General features: G+C 43.0%; 1 protein-coding gene across 4 annotated transcripts in view; it reads right to left on the bottom strand.

Moving 5' to 3' along the window:
- Positions 1–459: 459 nt before the first annotated feature.
- CLYBL (citramalyl-CoA lyase) overlaps positions 460–21,540 on the bottom strand; it is a 227,865-nt gene continuing 206,784 nt past the window's right edge. The window contains exons 8-9 of one of the 4 annotated variants that reach the window (XM_052650086.1): positions 5,184–5,303; positions 460–668 (exon numbers count right to left, since the gene is read on the bottom strand). In XM_052650086.1, the coding sequence (XP_052506046.1) occupies positions 5,208–5,303 (96 nt within the window). In that variant the 3' untranslated portion in view covers positions 460–668; positions 5,184–5,207. Of the gene's footprint in view, positions 669–4,091; positions 4,166–4,457; positions 4,573–5,183; positions 5,304–21,540 lie in introns of those variants that run through there. The other 3 variants (XM_052650088.1, XM_052650087.1, XM_052650089.1) reach the window with 3 other exon arrangements.

The raw sequence follows: 21,540 nt of genomic DNA, 5'->3' as shown, positions 1-21,540 counted from the left end.
AACGGTAAAACCTAGCGGGTCGCTTAGAGTGGAAGAAAATCAAAATTTAAAAAAAAAAAAAAAAAGGCGTGAACAACAAACAAATCCTCGAAGATTTTGTAAAACATTAAAAATTGTAAAGAAACATTCTGTAGGCTTCAGCCCGTTTAGCTAAATCTGTGCTCGATCGGAAGGGGCTAACGATGATTTCGGTTTCCTCCTACAAATCACTTTCTTTTCGTCGCTGGCAGTTCTTATAGATTCGTAAGGAAATATGCTGCTAAATAGTTGCTGGAATTTAAACCAACTAACCACCACCACCACCATTCGTCACAGAGCAGTAAAAAGCTGCCCGTTCCCACCGCGCCGGCTTTCAGGTACTAAGGTCTTCGCAAGTCATTTATTTTCCATTTTGTTCATTCTCTTAACCCCCCACCCCATTCCGATGTAAAATAAAGTGTGGAAAGAAGGACTGAGGTTTTAACATTTTAATGCTGAAGTCTGCTAATTACTTTCCCCCGAAGTTGTAACGTGGAAACCTCGCGGGGTTGAGTGTCGCGCCGGGAGGACAGTGTCCCCCAGCCTGGGGTTCGGGCTTGCGGTTACAGAAGGTTCAGTGGCCGTCCGCAGCATTAGCCGGCACGAGATCCTGCTGTTATTCTCAGGGCCCCTTTTGTAGCATCAACTGCCTTCCAAGAACCAGAGGTAAAAAATCAAAATCAAAACGGAAGACACTTAGCTTTCCAAGATAAAAAAGCAGAATTCCCTTCAAAAGAAAAAACGTGTATTAACTGCTCTCAAGACATCACTAGAAAATTCATCCTCCCTGTTGAAGATCATTTTCCTGACGTCCCAAAGAATTATTAGGGGCTGAGGTGTTCATGATAATAACATGCATGTTTTAGAAGAGAAAAAGAAAACCCTACATGGTCTGTTCCATTTACTCAGCAAAATATGCCAGGCAAGGAGTTACTTTGAAATTCAAACTGGAGGCGGCAAGTCTTGGTTCTAGAAGACACTTTTCCCAGTCAGTCCCTGGAGGAGAGGATATCCAGGCGGTTGGGGATTCAATACTTGTAAATCTGATGTCTAGGAACTTCCCAACTTGTACTCAGGACAGTACCTGACTCCGCTGGAGTCCCCCTCACCATTTCAATAAAACATGATTGTACTGATATAATCCTCTATACATTAAAATGAGGTTGTCACAGATTGTCATTAAGACCTCAGTAAAACAATGAAGACATTATTGGGCACCCCCCCTCAGGCAAGGTATTAGGGGATAAAACAATCTACACCACACGGGTCCTATTGAGATTAATGAAAAAATTATGCAAAAAAAAATCTCAATTTCATTTCCCTGTGATGGGGCTTTGCATACATACAGTCAGTCGGTCTTGCCTTACACCTGGTGATTTATTAAACTAATCTGCGGTGATCACCACTGATGTTCTCAACTCAATCTTGTCCTGGCTCATTTTCTAAGTAATTGTTTCTCATTAGTTCTGATAATGTTTTAATAGTGTTACCCATAATTTAGCCCACAAGAATTAATAACAGGGGGGTAATATGGCAAAGCAGCTTGTGATGAGCTGCACAAAATAGAAACAGGTATGGTTTTTAATTAATCAAATTACTGCAAGGTTCTCTTCTGATAGCCAGGCCATGCCTAGATGGGAGGAATTCCCAGGTTGGACATTGTCATATGCCAAAGGGAGTGAGCTCACCAGCTCCCGTTACCCACCCTGTATGACCTTAACCCACGGAGGCACCAAAGAGAAGTGGGTAATGAAAACAGTGGGGATACCTCTAGCCTCCCAACATCTTTGTTCTTCCTTGACCCTGACTCAGCCCTCTTCTGGGTCCCTCATTAAGGTATGTGCTCAGAGAGCGGGGACCTTGGCCCAGATTTTTTACTTGATTGGGTCCTGGTGTCATGAGCTTACCATGATTGGGACCCTGGGTCTATAAGATGATAAATCTGATACTTAGGGAGACTTAAACAAGGTGGTTTTCTTGGAACAAAGTGTGGTTTGAGATGAAGGGTGTGGTGACTAGTCCAATATGGCCCGAAGTCTGGGAACCTGTGATCCCACTGGGGATGGCGGTGGGGAAGACCTCGCCAGGCCCGGCTTTTAGGACCACCTGGAGATCCTGCTGAGATCATTGCTTTTCTTGAGGTCTGCATGCCTTTGCGCTGGCCTCTGGGGTCCCTTAGCGTGGGGGCTTTGGCTCTCAGGGACCTCCAGTTTCCAAGAGGTCCACCTATCAGGTTTCGGGGTTGCCTATGTAACAGGGGTAAAAATGAGGATGTCTCCCTTTCATGCTGTCAAAACCTGGGGCTAGGGGGAGGTTAATCTGGATCAGCCTGTGAGGATGGGCAGGGTAGCTGCATTGAAACGGGGGCTGCCTGTAGAAAGAACGAAGAAAGGCTTTTATTACCTTCTTTTGTTTAAGACAGGGTCTGCCTATGCTTCTGAAAACTAAGATCATGGCATCTGGTCCCATCACTTTATGGCAAATAGATGGGGAAACAAAGGAAACAGTGAGAGACTATTTTCTTGGGCTCCAAAATCACTGCAGACAGTGACTGCAGCCATGAAATGAAAAGACACTTGCTCCTTGGAAGAAAAGCTATGACAAACCTAGACAGCATATTAAAAAGCAGAGATGTTACTTTGCCGACAAAGGTCCGCATAGTTAAGGCTATGGTTTTTCCAGTAGTCATGTATGGATGTGAGAGCTGGACCATAAAGAAGGCTGAGCACCAAAGAATTAATGCTTTTGAACTGTGGTATTGGAGAAGAGTCTTGAGAGTCCCTTGGACTGCAAGGAGATCCAACCAATCAATCCTAAAGAAATCAACCCTGAATATTCATTGGAAGGATTGATGCTGAAGCTGAAACTCTAATACTTTGGCCACCTGATGCAAAGAGCCGACTCACTGGAAAAAATCCTGATGCTGGGAAAGATAGAAGGCAAGAGGAAAAGGGGATGACAGAGGATGAGATGATTGGATGGCATCACTGATTCAATGGACATGAGTTTGATCAAACTCCAGGAGATGGTGAAGGACAGGGAAGCCTGGTGTGCTGCAGTCCATGGGATCACAGAGTCGGACACACCTGAATGACTGACTGAACAACAGCAAATGCTTCTGATATCCTGATGGGTGTTGCAGTGCAGGAGAGAATGAGAGGAAGCCTCCCTCTGCCTCCAAGCAGTCCTCCTGGATTTCAGTGTTCTGAGAAGCAGGGTCCGGCTGCACAAAAACCGTGGTTTTTAAACCACAGGTCATGATTTACCGTGTGCACACTGACAGCTTGCCTCGGTGGGCACAGCTGCTCAATAGGTTGGGGGTATGGCTTCTTCCATGACTGCTGCCCACTGCCACTGTCCGAAGTCCTGAAGCCCAGTATGGTTGCAGGCTGGTCACCACCAAGTTGGCTGAGACACCACCTTCATCCCTGCAGCCCCTCTGAGGGAGGAGGAAGCAGGTTCCCACCTTTTTTTTTTTCCCAAGTGGACACCAGTCAAGCAAATCCCATCTCAGTTAAGAGATGATGTCTCTTCCTGTCCCATGTTGGGGAGAATATCAGTTCATGTCTTAAGCCTGTGTTTCCCAGGACTTGCTTAGCCTGGATCATGTTCCTCTGCATGTCTGTGGCAACTGCTCTGCCCTGGTGGTGGATGCTGTGTGACTGCTTGTGGGCCTCTCCCACTTCGCTTGGGTTCCGTGGTGCCTTTCCTTGTACATAACCGTCAGCCCTACTCCCGACCCGGGCTTCCTGGAGGAGCTGGAAGAGGTAGGAGAAAAGCAAACCCCTGGTTGGGGCACATGGTAGGGGCCACGTGGTAGATAAAAAGGGGGGAGGAGGTGAAAAATGAAAATTTAAAAAAAAAACTGTTTTCTATTTACAAATTTAAATAAACAGAACAGCCTTCCCCGCAGTGTTTGTCTAAGAGTGGCAGCTTTGCTGCTGTGTAGGTCATGAAAAGGTTGGTGTAGAGTTTAAAACTTCCCATTCTGTTAATTTCTTAAAGAACAGTCGTCCGGAGTCTCCACACAAAGGCTCATGATTTAATGAGGAGCAGAAACAAAATCTCTGATTGTTGGTGTTTCAAATTTCATTGGCGTCCTCTGGCAAACACAAGTTGATCCTCTGCGGCTTCAATACCCTTTAGCCTTCAATATAAGAGCACATGCTGAATAGGGAAGAATGGCTGGTTGTTATGTTTATTTACCCTTACTACAAGCTGGGTTAACCTCTTCAAAACAGCTTTACTAAGCCCGTTAACCACACCACCCATATGACCTGTAGCCGCATCTCTAATGTGATGCAAATCTCACAGGGGACCATATGCACCAGCTCGGAGGCATTGTGTCTTCTCAGAGGCTACAAGTTTATTGCTGAGGAGGCCCTGTCCCAGCCGTACATTTACGGGGGGAGATGGCCTCAATGGCAAACAGTGAAACAGGGAAATAAAGGGAGAGAATGGATGGTCTTGTGTTTCTGCACATTTATATTTTAATTGCTGGTAACAGTTGACCCAAAAGCATTCACCCAGGATGAGGGCTTTCAGAGTCATCACCTAGGAGTTTGAGGAGAGGGAGGTTTCATTTTGGGGGAGAGGGTGGAGGTGAAAGCAATCAGTTTTGACAATTTATTTTTACAAGGTATCTATATAAACCTGTATGGTCCTTAACTTTTCTATGCCATCCCTGTTGTTTTACCAGGTTACTAGTGAAATAAACACCATCCCTTCATTGAGTTGTTATTTTTTAAAAGGTTAGCCTTTCTTAAAAATTAACAGTGTTGTGTGAACAATGAACAATGTGGGAAACATCTAACATCAGCAGGGTGAAGGGAGTTTACGTATTCGGGAAAAATATGTTTTGTTAAAGACTTAACTTTCACTCACAGCCCATCTTTCCCCACTCTTTTATCTCCCTGCGAAATTAGAAGTCCAAACTTGGAACACATCCATGAACAGTAAAATCACACACTTGGAACCAAAAAGAAGAAAGTTCATTTTTAGAGGAATAACTGGCCCCAGTGAGATAACAAAAAAAAAAACAAAAACAAAAACTTGTGATTAACATGAACTGTAAACAGGGAAAGGCTCCAGTCCAGCATACTAAGAAGCTGCCTTGAGTATAATGGTTTGTCTTTAAGAAAAACCACTGTATATGTTCGGCCCACCTGATGAGAGCTTCATTTAGCAGATCATTTTTCCTTGATGGATGTGGCAAGCGTAACAATGTTCTGGGCCTGCTTCAGTAACGGCATGTCGATCATACTCCCTCGGAAAGTAAAGGCTCCCTGGAAGACAGAGAATACAAACTTCCTGAAAGAATGCGCGGAAATTACAGGCTTCCTTTCTGCGCACACTTGTACGACAAGAACATTTCAGATTCCACCTGAATTATACTGACTTTCCTACCCAACTTTTGAGAAAGCCAAAGTAAATTACAGGGGACAGACTTCTTTTCTTCCTCCTAAAGAAGGGGAGGGAAAAAAAAAACCCTTCAGCTTTTTAATGGAAAGGAAAAACCATCAGACACAAGATATTGGAAACTGTTCATTTAACTCTTGAAATCAAGCAGAAAACAAGGGTGGAAGGAAAATGTAAATACTTCCTTATATGCTTTTTGAAATATTGCATAGGAGTGTGAAAACAGTAATACACTCTGGCAACTGATTGTTGTTGGGGTAAATAATTGTACGGTCAGGTTAACGGGAGAATGCTTCCTTCTTGCTGTAACCTAATTGCGGGGTAGCACTATCGTGTGACGGGAAGACCTAAGGTAGGGCTACACTGGGTAAAAAGAGATCCCTGTCTGTCAGTACACATTCTTCAGAAACGGATTAAAGTGACAGGGGCCGTGAGTCTGTACCAAAGAAACCATAGCTCTGTTGAATGGTGAGCCTGGAAAGAACCTGCAGTCTCTTGGTTTATCCCCGTTTTACAGACTCACTTAAAAAAAAAAAATTCTTATTTATTTATTTGGATGCACCTGGTCTTACTTGTGGTATGTGGGATCTAGTTCCCCGACCAGGGATCAAACCCCGACCCCCTGCATTAGGAGTGTGGAGTCTTAGCCACTGGGCCACCAGGAAAATCCCCCAAGGCTCACTTAAAAAAAAAAAAAAAAAAAAACCTTTTGTAAATATTTATTGAATGTATCACATGATCTCAGTCCTGTTCTAGGTGAGGACTCTGAGGCCCAAAGAAGTTAATGTGATTTTCCAAGGTCACTTCACTAGGGAATGTTAGAGCTGGGGCCAGTACTCGGGTCTCAGAACCCCAACCCTTCATTATAGACTCACACGTTAAGAGGACAAAGTAGTTCATTTAGTGCCTCAGAGAAAAGAAGAATTAAATGGACGGAAGCAGCATGCCCAGAGTCTGAAGTTAATGTCTTGTTATCCATGTTATTTTAATCACTTCTTTTTGCCGCTTACAATTATAGCTCTTCTTCTTTCAAAAATATTCCCTGATGGGTCTGATGGTAAAAAAATCTGCCTGCAATGCAGAAGACCTGGGTTCAATCCCTGGGTTGGGAAGATACCCTGGAGGAGGAAATGGCAACCCACTCCAGTATTCTTGCCTGGGAAATCCCATGGACAGAAGAGCCTGGTGGGCTATAGTTCATGGGGTTGAAAAGAGTCCAACACGACTGAGCAACTAACACTTTCACGTTATTTATTTCGCTGTGCTGGGTCTTAGTTTCGGCATTTGAAATCTAGTTCCCTGACCAGGGATGGAACCCCAGGGCCCCCTGCATTGGGAGCGCAGAGTCTTAGCCCCTGGACCAGCAGGGAAGTTCTGTAATCGTAGCTCTTTTTAATTCCTTTTCTTTCTCTTGGTAAGTTTGTGGGTGTGAGTGGGGAGTGGGTGGTCTTTGGGGACCTGGAGGAAATCTCAGCCCTCATGCATGGTCCATTCGCATATTGTTGTTGTTGATCGCTCAGCCGCGTCTGACTGTTTGTGACCCCATGGACTGCAGCACACCAGGCTCCTCTGTCCTTCACCATCTCCCGGAGCTTGCTCAACCTCATGTCCATTGAGTCAGTGATGCCATCCCACCATCTCATCCTCTGTCATCCCCTTCTCCTCCTGCCCTCAATCTTTCCCAGCATCAAGGTCTTTTCTAATGAGTTGGCTCTTTGTGTCAGGTGGCCAAATTATTGGAGCTTCAGTTTCAGCATCAGTTCTTTCAGCGAACATTTAGGGTTGATTTCCTTTAGGACTGACTGGTTTGATCTCTTTGCAGTCCAAGGGACTCTCTATAGAGTTTTCTACAACACCACAGTTCTAAAGCACCAATTCTTCAGTGCTCAGCTTTCCTTATGGTCCCACTCTCACATCCATACGTGACTAGTGGAAAAACCATAGCTTTGGCTATACAGACCTTTGTTGGCAAAGTAATGTCTCTGATTGGTATATACTGCCATTCATATATACTGCCCTCCAGTTGTGGATTTTACAAGTACCACCCCTCAACAGTCAATATTGTCATTTTTCAAGACTTCCGGAATGGTCTCTCGGGCTCCCTGGAAGCCCTCACCCCTTATAATAATATAGAGTTATACACAGAATGAACGTTAAAAAAAACTGGCAGGGAATCCTTAGCAGTGACTCTGAAATTTATTTACTGATCAACAATTGTAATCATACAATATTGAGAAATACGTAACAAAATAAAATTATTGGAGGACAATTGCTCTACCATATTGTGTTGGCTTCTGTCATGAAATTTATTTTTTAATCGAGAGAGAGTTAAAAGTCATTAGGATTAGAATCCTCCCCATTGCCTAGCCTTCTCAGCCTTGGAATGAGAAATCTGATTCAGATGAACACCTGCCTGGCCTAAAATCCTACACCGTGAAGTCATTTTCCAACCTGCCCATTCTACTATTTGAACCCACAGATTTGGTCTTTGCCTAATTTCATTCAACCTGAAGCTAATTTTGATCATCTCTGTGACCGTGATGAATTTGGTTAGAAGTTGTAAGATACTCTGTGGGTTAGTGTGATAGGTGGAATCAGGGCGTGGGGCTCATGCTGCTTTACAAGGCAGTTGTCTAGTTTTCTTATTGGAGTAAACGATGAAGACCAAAGGCCTCCTGGTTATCTGCCTACCGAGTGGATTAGGGCCCTGTAAAACAGCACATCTGTCCTGCGAACGCTTAAATAATAGGCTGGAGAGATGAAATTAGCACAGATGCACATGAAATCATAATTCTGCACAGAGAATCAAGGTGATGGCTTTGGGTCTATGCCATGTTCCCTGAATCTGCTTTGAATTCCACGTGCACATCAGAGATGCAAAATATTTCACGTAGAGTTTCAAGACAGGGAGATCATTTCTTTCTTTTATGGTGGTGGATTTTGCTTGACTTCCTTTGTTAAGCTTAAGCTGGAAAACAAAAGTTAACATTTTTGTTCTTTGTGTCCTTCATCTCTGCAAACAGGATTTTAGTGAAGATTTTAGAAGAATCAGGCTTCCTAGTAGGAATATCCTCCTGCTTTCATGTATCAACCTAGAATATAGTTGGTCTTTTGTTTTGGTTTTTTGAGCATACTGGGCAGGCACGTGGGATCTTAGTTCCCTCACCAGCGATTGAACCTGTGCCTCATACAGTGGAAGTATGGAATCTTAACCGCTGGACTGCCAGAGAAGCCCAAGGTTGGTGTTTTAACACAGGGAGCTACAAGTGAAGTTGAACGGTCTGCTGGTCAAGATTCAGAAAACTGAGGACTGTCAAAAGCTATTTGCATTTGTGGGGAGGGTCTGAAACATTCCTTAATGAGTGACTGGTTACAGATAGGTTTTGGTTTCACAGCTCAATGTGTTTCTGGGAAATTGGTGGCCCATTCTGGAAAGAAGCGGTAGGGCCTCCCTGGTGGCTCAGTGGTGGAGAATCCACCTGCCAGTGCAGGAGACATGGGCTCAGTCCCTGATCTGGGAAGATCCCACGTGCCAAGGAGCAACTAAATCCAAGCGTCACAACTACCGAGCCTGTGCTGTACAGCCCAGGAGCTGCAACTACTGAGCCCGCTTGCCGTGACTGCTGAAAGCTCTGCAATGAGAAGCCACCGCAATGACAAGCCCCGAGCACCACAGCTAGAGGTGCCCCACTTGCCCCAACTAGAGAAAAGCCTGCACAGATCCAGCACAGCTATAAATAAATGCATGCATAGAAGAAGAGGGAACTTCCATCAGCTTGAAGAGTTGGGCTATAATTTGGTTTAAAAATGCCTTTTAAGAGTCAGAAAGAGAAAGATAAACATTATATTCTAATGCATATATACAGAATCTAGAAAAATGGTACTGAAGAATTTATTTACAGGGCAGCAATGGAGAAACAAACATAAAGAATAGACTTATGGACATGGGGAGAGGGGAGGAGAGGGTGAGATGTATGGAAAGAGTAACATGGAAACTTACATTACCATCTGTAAAATAGAGAGCCAACAGGAATTTATTTGCTGTATGGCTCAGGAAGCTCAAACAGGGGTTGTGTATCAACCTAGAGGGGTGGGATGGGGCAGGAGGTGGGAGGGAGTTTCAAAAGGGAGGGGATATATGTGTCCCTAAGGCTGATTAATGTTGAGGTTTGACAGAAAACAACAAGATTCTGTGAAGCAATTATCCTTCATTAAAAAAATAAATTAATTTTTTTAAAATGCCTTTAAGTATTAAGTCATTCATAGTAACCTGGCGTGCTGCAGTTCATGGGTTCGCCAAGGGTGAGGCATGACTTAGCAACTAAACAACATTCTCAGTTAAAAACCTTAATAACCATCACTACAGCAACAAGAAAGAAAGAAAGAAAGGGATAGTGAAGTCGCGTCAAACTCTTGAGACCCCATGAACTGTGGCCCACCAGGCTCCTCCGTCCATGGGATTTTCCAGGCAAGAACTGGAGTGGGTTGCCATTTCCTTCTCCAGGGGGATCTTCCTGACCCAGGGATCGAACCCGGGTCTCCTGCATTGCAGGCAGATGCTTTATCATCTGAGCCACCAGTGATTCGGTATAGCAACAATGCAGTTCCTAGCCCCGGACTGTGCCGGGCCCTTGACATGCTTTATTTCCTGAAATGCTTGCAACAACCCCGTGAGGTAGATACGATGACCCACGCCCATTAACAAATTGTTTTCCTTTTTCTTTTCAATTGTAGTAAAAACAAATAACGTAAGTTCACCATCTTAACCATTTTTAAGTGTGTGAGCTGATAGTGTGAAGTTGATTCATTCTGCTGTGCAACAGACCTTGAGAACGTCTTCATCTTGCAAAAGTGAAACCCAGTCCCATCAGACAGCTACTCCCCATTACCCTTCCTCCATCCCCTGGCCACTCTGATTCTATGAGGATGTATCCATCCCCATATTATAACTGAGGAAACTGAGGCACAAAGAAACTTCTGTGAGTCTGCCCTGTAGCTCTTAAGTACAGAACTGGGATAACACCTAGCTCTATTTGATGCAAAGTGTGATCTCCAGGCCCACATTTGTGGATTGTTCTCTGGGTGGGTTGCCTGGCCACCCAAATCAGAATCATCTGGTGGGGAGGCCGCTTGTTAAATGCAGATTCTTGGGCTCCATCCAATGAGGTTTCATGCAGAAGGTCCGGGCATTGGCAGGGAGCCCTCTGATGATTTGAAGAGCTCACTGAAGTTTGAGAAGCTCCATGTTTTAGCTCTCCTGGGTAGCAATAGTTAGGCTGGCTTTGACATGGGTACAACTCCATCTTTGCTCTCAAGAGACGCAGGTGCCATACAATGCAACAAGAATTAGAGAAAAAGCCAGTGTGGTGAGCAAAGAGATGGGAGGCCTGGAAAGACTGCCTTTCTCCCCGGTGAGGACCACGTCTGCCAGTTTGTGCTGCTGACTTAGACACGATGCTGTGTACCTACTGATTCCCCCTAACGTTTCCCCCCAGTGCCATGCATTTGCCCCTAGAGCTGCCATGCGGCCTCGGCTCCGTGCACAACAGCTTTTGTTCAGCCATTACCTATTGAGTTATTTGTTGTAATAAATCACTTGTCAGCCACTTTGGCACATCTTTCTATACACATGTAAACGGTTTCAGTCTCCTGCCAGTGAAGAGCAGTATCACCTTAGCATAGTTATCTGCATAGGAAGGGAAACAATTATTTATTGGGCCGTAGGTTTTCTAACATCTGGGTCATTGCATGGTGGTGAGATAGGCATTCAAGTAACACGAATGTTATCAGATCCTGATGTTCTTCAAGCAGGGAGAATCGGACTTACAGTATGATGGCAAAAGGATTGGTGACGATGATGCTGACAGCAATAATCATATGTATGGGAAATAGTCACATATTTTGCATTTCTGGCACTTAGCTCTTGCAGGTTTTTTTCCTCTGGAGTACTAAAAGAGTAATTTTCTAGTATCCATAAATGAGTCTTCTTCTTTCCCTACTCACTGTATTTTCCAATAACTTCTTCGGGCATTCTCTTTGGCACATTCCCATGATGGCGTTGCTTATGTCAGAATTAATAATAATATTTGAGCACCGTTGTTATAGTCCTTTTTTCAGAGTAACATTCTCTTTTTTTCCTCTATGATGCTGTCTCTTATTTTAAATTAGCTTTTATTGGAGCTTAGTTGCTCTACAATGCTGTGATGCCTTCTATGGTAGGCTAAGTCTTATGCCCAGTGAATTATTTACCTCACTACGTTTCCTAGTGAATTCCTAGAACTTTTAGTCAGCGTTGACCACTATGGAATTTGTGGTCTTGCTTGTGTCCTCTTCTTGCTAAAATCTCTTGTGCCCAGCCCTGACATCCCGTCACACACCTCTTCCTTACTCCCAAACTTAGCTGTTCCTGATACCTCTCGATGGGGGAAATGAAGCTCTCACAGACACTGATGGGCACCGTTTCTTTCTTTCTTCCCCAGCTTTCATCCTATCACACTTGGAGTCCTTGGACAGGTCCTAGGATGGCCTGGGTCCCCTCACAATTTGGTTAATGGGTAAGGATGGCTTCCCTGGTGGCTCAGACGGTAAAGCGTCTGCCTGCAATGCCGGAGACCCGGGTTCGATTCCTGGGTTGAGAAGATCCCTTGCAGAAGGAAATGGCAATCCACTCCAGCACTCTTGCCTGGAAAATCCCATGGACAGAGGAGCCTGATAGGCTACAGTCCATGGGGTCGCAAAGAGTCCGACATGACTGAGCAACGTCACTTTCACTTTCACCAGGCACCCGAAGTTCAGTGGGGAGGCTGTCAGCCCCCAGGCTGGCTAGCAGGGGTCTCACTGAAAGAGTGCTGGGGCATTCACAGGAGAGCTGCGTCTTCCTAACTGGGACCATGAGGTTATTTTTCTAGGATATCAGATCCTCCTTAAGCCTTGCTTTGTCTCCCTTTGGACTTACAGAATCAAGTGCAACCTCCTTAGCAGGGAGCCCAAGGCTCCCTGTGATGAGACCACACCCTGCCTCTGCTCTCGGCTTTGTCTCCTGCCAGTCCACACACACACACACACGCACACATGCACACACATGCACATGCACACGCAGGCTCTGCTCTGATCTGATGGTCCTTTCCCTATCTGACCAGCAAACTGCTGCTTATACTTCAAGATGACAGAAAGATGTTACGTCTGTGAAGCATTTCTAGACTTCCCTGGTTGGGCTCATTTCTCTCCTTCCTTCCCTCACACCCCTTCTCGTCATAACCTTTGTCATGATCTACTATGGAAAAGGAAATGGCAACCCACTCCAGTGTTCTTGCCTGGAGAATCCCAGGGACAGAGGAGCCTGGTGGGCTGCCGTCTATTGGGTCGCACAGGGTTGGACACGACTGAAGCGACTTAGCACCAGCAGCGGCACGCTCTACTGTAATTATTTGTTTACACTGCCTTCTTTCTCACTGAGAAGCCCTTGAAGACAGGGGCTCCTATATCTTTGAATCCCCAGCATCCAAAACAAGGTTTGGAGTGGAGGTTGGCTCTTCTGTGGGGCCCGAGCTGAGTGACGGAGGGGAGAAAGACTTGGGAAGACAGGATCAACCTTACCTTTCTGCTGCCCTTTATCTGCAAGCGTCTGTTCCATGTGATCATTCCCTGGCCTGGTCACACTCCCTGGTGAGTTGGCTGAGCCTCAAGTAGGACACAGGGATAGACCGAAACAAATGCGCGATGCTGGGTTGGGGTCAGGTTAACTCTTGCAAATGACTTAACGGTTAAAAGTGCAAGCGAGTCCATCTGTAAGTGGTGCTTAAGGGATTAGAAGCTACCGAAAGAGCCATCAGATGGGGTGGTTTGGCCTGGGAAGGGCTCTGGGGGAACCGGAACTTTGAAGGTCCGCTTTGGAAGGTTAGGGATGCCCACTGAAGGTCAAGAGAAGGGCGGGGGAATGGAGCGGTGCATCCCGACGTGAGAGTGGGGCTGGCCCTCTGGGTCCTCTGCTCCCTGTGCCTCTGGCCGCCAGGGACTCAACAGATCAACCGATATGAAGGACCGCAGTATGAGCTACTGGCTCAGTCTACTGATGAAGGGGTTTCTCCAGGGCCTGAGGAACCAGAGCCTACTCTCACATCAGTGAAAGCCATCGGAAGAGGGATAACAGACTTCCCCCAGGACAAAGCACACGGGACTCAGTCTCCGCTTGATGCAGCGAGACTGCAACCCACAGGACTCCCTCTGTTCTCACTGCCTGCCCTGGCAGACCCGAGACTTGCTCATCCCTGGACCCCAAGGGGAGGAAGTTAAAGCACTTGTTTTTTCCTTTATTCTGTGTAATTTTTCCTCTGTTCTAGGATAGTCTGGGGATCCAACAATTTGATTTACAGATACAAAGGTAAATCTTTGTATCTGTAAAAAATACTTATCTTTTTAAAGGAACTCCCTGATAGCTCAGATGGTAAACAATCTGCCTGCAATGCAGGAGACCCAGGTTCCCCCTGGGTCAGGAGGATCCCTGGAGAAGGGAATGGCAACCCACTCCAGTATTCTTGCCCGGAGAATTCCATAGACAGAGGAGCCTGGGGGGTTACAGTCCATGGGGTCACAAAGAGTCTGGGTAACTAACACCTTCACTTTCACATGAGTAGGACAGGACTAGAATCTAGGGTTTTTCACCCCAAATCTCAAACTCTTCCTGCTAATCAGTATACTTCAAATTATGACTGGTAACTATGGTACTTAAGAGGATTATAAAATTAATATCCAAAATTTTAATATATATTATTTTACATATACTGTATTTTAAAATTTTATTTAGATGTGACATAAAAAATGTCTAAACTGTTATTTCAGAGATATCATTACTTGAAATGAGGCTAAAAAGATTAATGCTATACAGAGAAGGTCCAGATAAACAAATATGTGAAAACATGATTTTAATAACTGACTTGGGAACAACTGAAATACAATATGCTTTCATTCAGAGTTCCCACTTGGAAGCTCTTAAAAATAATTATTATGACGGCAGAAACACCAAAGGATATTTTCAGTGAGAAAAAAATTCAATAATAAAAGTGTGAATGACATTTTAAGTCCTCAAAATACCTGAAGCATTTGTAAGAAGGATTAAAGGAGGTGACATTTGATCCCTGTATGTGCTTCTGAATATCAGTAACCCTTTGTGTTATGGATAAACATCTTCTAAAACTGCCAGGGACAATAAAAAAATACTATTGAAGACCTGGGAAATAGAAAACATGTTTTTCTTTTTTAAAACACTTTAAATTGGAGTGCTCATTTGATAGGTATTTTAATATTTTGAATTAAAATTCAATGGCCATTTACTCCTATGGCCAGAGAATTTGCAGATGCTCATGTATCTCCACCTGAAATTTCTAAAAGCTCAACTGAAGTCATTCAACATGGGCAATTCACATTGCGCTGATCTGTCATTACTGCTGGCACCGAGATGCTGATGGGTGATGTTCCTTAGCCTTTGATGGGGAGGCCCTTTAAATAATTCGTAAGAATGTTAACAGTTGCAGTATTTGAAGGGGGTTCATTTTTCGCCTGATCGGGGAATACAGTGACCATTCAGGCCTGTGGAACTGCTGCAAGAGGATCCCTTCTGCCCCTGCCTCGGAGCCTGGCCTCAGAGGGGGTGTCCGGAGCTGGGAATCCTGCACCCTGGGCAGCCTGTCAGGTTTATCTTCTGTGTTCTAAATGGTGGGAAAGCCTGGAGAAGCTCCGTCCTTAGCCTGCCCAGCCTCCCTTCTGTCTTTTCCCCTGGAGCTGTCTGGCTTGAAGAGCACAGAACCCTCCTTGGAGAGTGCGATGAAGGGGTCTGTACGCCCCCACTGCAAGTCCACAGCCAGGTCAGTGCTGCCCAAGAGGGCGTGCGGGTCGTCCATTCAAGCGGCCCTTCTGTGACTTTCCACCTAACAGAAATGGGCAGCTCCCCGGGCAAGCACATTCTCAGTGGAACTCAGGAGCCTGTGGCTGAAACAAACAGCCATGCACAAGGACACACCAAGAGAAGGGACCTGCTTCTCAGGGCTCTCTCACCTGGGGCGGTGGCTAGGAATATGGGCTGTCTGCTCAGCTCCTCCTGGATTTTCTTTTTTTTCTCCACTGGGTCTGTGTTGCAGCACACAGCCTCTTCCTTGCAGTGTGGGGGCTTCTCTAGTTGCCCCCAGCAGAGGCGACCCTCGAGTTTCGGGGCCCTGGCTGTAGAGCATGTAGGCTTCAGTAGCTGTGGCCCATGGGCTTAGTTGCCTTGCAGCAGCATGTGGGATCTTCCCCGATCAGGGGTTGAATCTGTGTTCCCTATACTGGCAGTGTGTGCGTGCTAAGTCGCTTCAGTCATGTCTGACTCTATGTGACCCTATGAACCATAGCCAGCCCCCCAGGTTCCTCTGTCCATGGGATCCTCCAGGCAAGAACACTGTTGTGGGTTGCCATTCCCTTCTTAAGGGGATCTTCCTGACCCAGGGATCAAACCCGGGTCCCCTGCACTGGCAAGTGGATTCTTAAGCACTGAACCACCAGGGAAGCCCTTCAACCTGAGTGTGAATCTAGGCTCTGCCTTTTCCTAGCTTTGAGTGATCTGAGCCTTGATGTCTTCATCTGTAAAATGGGGATGATGATCCTTCCCCTTGTAGGGGTGTTGTGAGGATTAAATGAAAGAACGTACATCACTAGACAGGCTCTCAGTGTGTGGGAGCTGCGACTGCCACCACTGCTGCCATCACTGTCACCACGGCTGTGGTCCTGCCCCCAGCGAGCCGCTGCCACTCCCGTCATCAGGGCGGTCACCTCCACCTGTGGCTGTGTCCACCTCCAGGCCCATGCCACCACAGTGCGGCAGTCGCTGCTACTGCCGTTGTTAGTCAGGGAAAGTGTCATCCGGTTTATCCCAGGAAGGGCCAGGGAGGAGCAGAGCATCGGATTATGACCAGGTTTGAAGATTCCAGACTAGCTTTAAGGGTTCTGAGAGTCATCTGTGTTCTAGGAGATGTATGAGTAGAGGGTGACTCCCTCCTCCCCAAAGCTTCCTGTTCCCTCTAAACTCTAATAAATCACAGATTGATTTGTCCCTGTAAGTAATGAGACTGAGCGGTGCTATGTATTTGACACAGCACCCGTATTTGAAAACAAATGCATTTTAAAGAATTAAAAAACAAAAAAGAAACTTAGAATATCTGCTGGAGGAGGTTCTAATCAAAGGCAGGTGACCAGAAGTTGGGAGCCAAAATCAGGCCAAGCATATACCACATGGAAAACTACCTACCAAAGTGAAACAGTTGGATTTCTAAACATATAAGCCTGAGGCTTTGGTCAAATGGTACAGTTTTCAGTAGCCGGTAAGCAGGAGAAGGAAAGGTACAGCATAAAACGAGGAGATTCTTTGGAACATGGGAACTGAGTGGATGTAAAATGAAGATTATCATTAACATCTTGCTTCTCAATAAGGAAGCATGAAATCATTTAGCTTGAGCTCTATACAGGAAGTAGAAACACACATGTGTTGGACATTGGTAAGATTAATTTGAGACTCTCCCCATAGTTTTACGAAACTGGTGAAGTAAAGAAGAATTAGCAGAAGATCTGGAAGATGAATTTGGAAGGGAAGGTAGAGATGGCTTAACAGTAGGGAGGAGAGCTGAGGTGAATGTTTGGGTCAATTATCTTAATACGTGACCTGTCCTGAGCTGTCTACTTGCCCAGATGGAGTGTCTCCGTGGACCAGAGCCTCTTTACTTCACAGACAGACAGGGAGACCAAAGACGCCTTCTGTTTCTAAGATTCTTCTCAGAACCCACTAAATGTAGGCAACAAGCTTTATCTTCTGTTTTTTAAAAATAGCTTTATTGAGGTATAATTTGCATACCATAAAGTTCACCCATTGTCAAGTATATAATTCGTTGACTTTTACTAATTACATAGAATTCTGCAACTATCACTGCTCAGATTTTTTTGAAACTAGCAATCTTGTTGGAAAATATTTTATTTTTTAATACTGAGATAAAGATGTAAATACCTTGCATTTAATATTTTATGTCAAATTTAAGCTGATATTACTATGAGAAAAGCAGAGAATGAAGGCCATTTTATAGCAGTTTGAAGCTGAGACTAATAATTTTAAACTTCTTCTATTTTATATGTTGTAGTCTTATTCTTTCTTTGGAAAATACATCTAAACAAACTAACATTAACTAGAAGGCACTTTAAATTTTAAACCATTTACTAAAATATAAATGATGAATAATAATTGATGAAATAGTGAAAATTTTTTCTTTCAATTTTTTTAGAAGGGGAAAAATGTCAGTATCATATATATTGTTAAACAGTACAACGAATACTTTCTTTTTAGCACTGTCAGAAATTTAGAAACCAGCTAGCTAAATAGTATTTACTAAATGTGTATCGTGTACTGATTTCTAAGATGCTGCAGGAGGATGTACAATAGGGAAAATTCTTTACTCTCTGGGTTAGTGGTAAGAAATGCCCCCACTTTTTTTTTTATTGAGGTCCACTAACTTGAAAAAAAAAAAGAGAATTCTAGAAACTCTTGCTTTCTATTTTTTAGTAAAATAAAAGCTCCATTTGCCTGCTTTTAATATTAAAAAGAATTAAAGGATTCTTTAATAAGCACCACAAAATATCAAAGGAATGCTCGGAACCTCTCTAGTATAATCAGCAGAAGGAGAGAAGGCAGGGGACAGGGGTGGGGTGGTGGAGATGATGTGGCAAGAAAGGAAGAGAGAGAGATACAGAAAAAGAGAAAACCAAAAAGAGTTCACGGAAAGGGAGCAGGGGAGGCAGAGGAAGGACATACACGGAAACACACGCAGACTCACACATCCTGAGAGGGAGAAGTCCCGTAAGAGGGAATGAGAAAGAAAGATGTCCCAGAGTGAAGCCACACTTTCATGGCCCTTGCTTGGTTCTTGCTCTTAAAGGAGCTGAAAGGCATGGTGTATTTCTGCAACCACAGGTGTAACTGAGAACAGGACTTTGGGAACTTGTCCTTTGAGTGAGATGAAACCCAGCTCAGGGTCAGACAGGGCCTCTTTACCAAAGGCCCCAGTCTAGCTCTGAGAGTTTCCAACCTAGCTTAGGAGATCGAATGACTAATAAAACAGAATGAGGTTTGCAGTGATCAGAGCCAAGATGTCTTTCTAGGGCAGGGCAGGTGGACAAGGCCAACACAGAATTGAGAAGGAGGGAGCCACGTGGGGAATAATAGCTGGGAAGTTACATGGATTTTCAGTGCTCTTTCTTTTCTCATCACTTACTGCTCATGCGGAAAAAAAAAAAAGGAGCGTATGACGAAGAAAAAGATTCTAATCTGAACTAATCAAATTCACATTTTGTTTTTGAGTGAATACTTTTTAAAGCTCTATCTAGTTTTGGTCATTAGCGTGCGGATTCATTGTGACCAAATTGAAACCAGATTTAAGTTAATTCTGCTCATATCTTTAGTGACAAAGTGAGCCCCGAATTCTGGTAAGGGCTGGATCACCACCTTGGGTGTGAGTGACCTTGGGTAACTTCCAAACCCTTGTTGGCTCTCTGTGTATTTTTTAAGTTGTAAACTGAAAGGATTTAACTAGAAGATTTTCTGAGATTTCATCCAACAGAATTACATTGTTTTCAACTGAAATTAAGCAAGGGAAAAAAAATCCTGAAAAATATAAGCCAGAAGAGAAGTATTTTGATTAAAATATCTTTAGGAATGTGTTATAAATTAAGGATGAAACAACTTGAAAAATCATCAGATTTAACCTACATACAAAATCTCTTATCCTCTAAAACTAAGCCAGCCACTTGCCACTAAACCTGTGTGAAACAAGGATATGATCAGCAGTAAAACTGTATTGCCTTGATTTAAATGCAATTTGTTGTTAATCAGATCAACCTTAAAGTCATTGTAGGCAGACTCAACTTTCTAAGAATTTGACTTTTTAAAAGTCAAAAGTATGGCATATAGTTCTAAAGATTTTCATTAACAAGGAAATAAATGGAGAAATGCAATAACTAAGCATCTCAAAAGAAGAGTGATGTCCCTTCCTCTCTCATTTTCACTGGCTATCACTCGGTTCTGATTTTGAGTGTTTCTGCTTACAAATAAATGGGGCAAGGCTGTGGGTGGTGGGGCGCATGAGTGTAGGAGGGCACACTGCTGTCTATTAGTGGAATCAACCCTTTCCTTTGACAAAGACAACAACCAAATCTTTGGATGGTTTATTTGATCTGCGTGAAAGAGTGGCAGTGGGATTTCTGGCACTTGAATAAGCGGAAACAATATTTTTGGCTAGAGAGACTTCTGAGTTCTCTCAGGGAGCCTTCTAGAAGGCCATCTGGACCAAACAGTATTTCTTTTGTAAAGCCCTGCATTTGGAAACACAAATGAAAGGTGTGTGAGCCACAATCAGATACCTATGAAAATAACTTTCTTTCAGTATTAGGGAGGGGGTATTATTCTTTGGATTTTTCTAGATCAAAAGATTTACATGAGGAAAAAAACCTCTTTCTTTTTTCTTTCTTTATTAAGATATAAGTTCCCATTTATATTCCTGTAGAGAATTTGCTTATTAATATAAACCTATTAATCTGAATTATTGCTTTCTCCGGAGTGAAGTTAGAATGTTTCAGTCACATGTATTGTTTATAGTTTATGTCAGCTAGTGACCTTGTTTTTGACCTTTATAATTACTAACGGAACCTAGATTTTAAAGGTAGACACTTTTCCTTCCTTGGTTTTTAGCCAGCTTGCAAATGAAGAAAAAATACTAAAAAATTTACACAAAATCTTTCCAAAAACCAAACAAAGCATTTAAAGATTTCATATGAATAAAACAGACTGCTTAGAACACTGAAAACGTAGCAAAGTCATATTGGCAGCCAGACACTGCAGAAATATGAATATTCTAGCAAAGTACCTTTAAAAATCGATCTCACCTAATACATGTTGCTATTCTTAATATCTTCTGCTATACTTTCATATTTTTCTGTAAGAGCCTCTATTTGGAAAGAAATGGTAAATTCTTAAATTAGAATTTTCTGGCATTATCCATCATTTTAAAAGAGCAATTGACTATTTCCTTTAGCTGTCATTTTTGCCCAAGAAGTGATGAAATTAACACTGTTTAGAATATAGACATGAAAAAATACACAGTATCATATATATATGAATGTATATTTAGTACAAATATGTATATGTGTTTATATATAAATTAAGGTTTCTATTAATGTTAACTAATTATGTGTTTGAGATGGTTTCAATTATCCAATTTTCATACTATACATAATTCTTAGTTAATAACAAAAGAACTGCTAAAATCATATCTTAAAATAAACAATACTAAATTCAGTTCTAAATGGAGAATTTTCAAATATTGAAATCATTATTATGAAAAATGACATCAAAATGATGTAAACTTTTAAGAAAATATAAACTTAAGACAAATCACATGGGAGTGATTTATCCTGGCTAAAATATTTCACCAAATAATTTGAGGCTAACATAATTAATGACATGCAGATTGTATCTCAAAATGTATTTTTCTAGAAGGATAGAAGAAAGACTCAAGTTAGATTAATAGTGTGGATATATACCTCAGAACTGATGTCAGCTGAAGCAGAAATATTTTAGCTTATGGGAATTAAAACAGGAGCATAGAGTATGTGGAATGTTTAAATTACTTCCAACCGATTTTAATGAGTCCCTAATATTAATCTACAGTCCTAATTCTTATGCTGGGAGCTGTTACTATGCCAGACAAATTTTGTTAGCTTGAAAATAGTTTCCTTAAACAAAGCAGTCATAAGTATCATTACCTGCCCTACAGTGACAGATTATATGAGCAGATTATTATTTTTTATTATTTAAAAATTATTTTTAATGTAAAGTATTTTTTATCCAACACTAGGATGAAGGGTATCAAACTTTATTTCCTTAGAACTTTCAATTAATAAAAAACTAAAAAATTTCCCATGATACTAAAGATAAACCCCAATAATTTATCTACTTTGGACCTAAGTATTCTCAGGAAATTTGTTATTTGGAGGGGAGAGGAAAAAAAGGTAGAACTTTAATTTCCTAATAATATTATT

This window comes from Budorcas taxicolor, chromosome 12 (genome assembly GCF_023091745.1).
Source record: "Budorcas taxicolor isolate Tak-1 chromosome 12, Takin1.1, whole genome shotgun sequence".
Taxonomy (NCBI): Eukaryota; Metazoa; Chordata; class Mammalia; order Artiodactyla; family Bovidae; genus Budorcas; species Budorcas taxicolor.
This window is presented reverse-complemented; position numbering and strand designations above follow the sequence as displayed.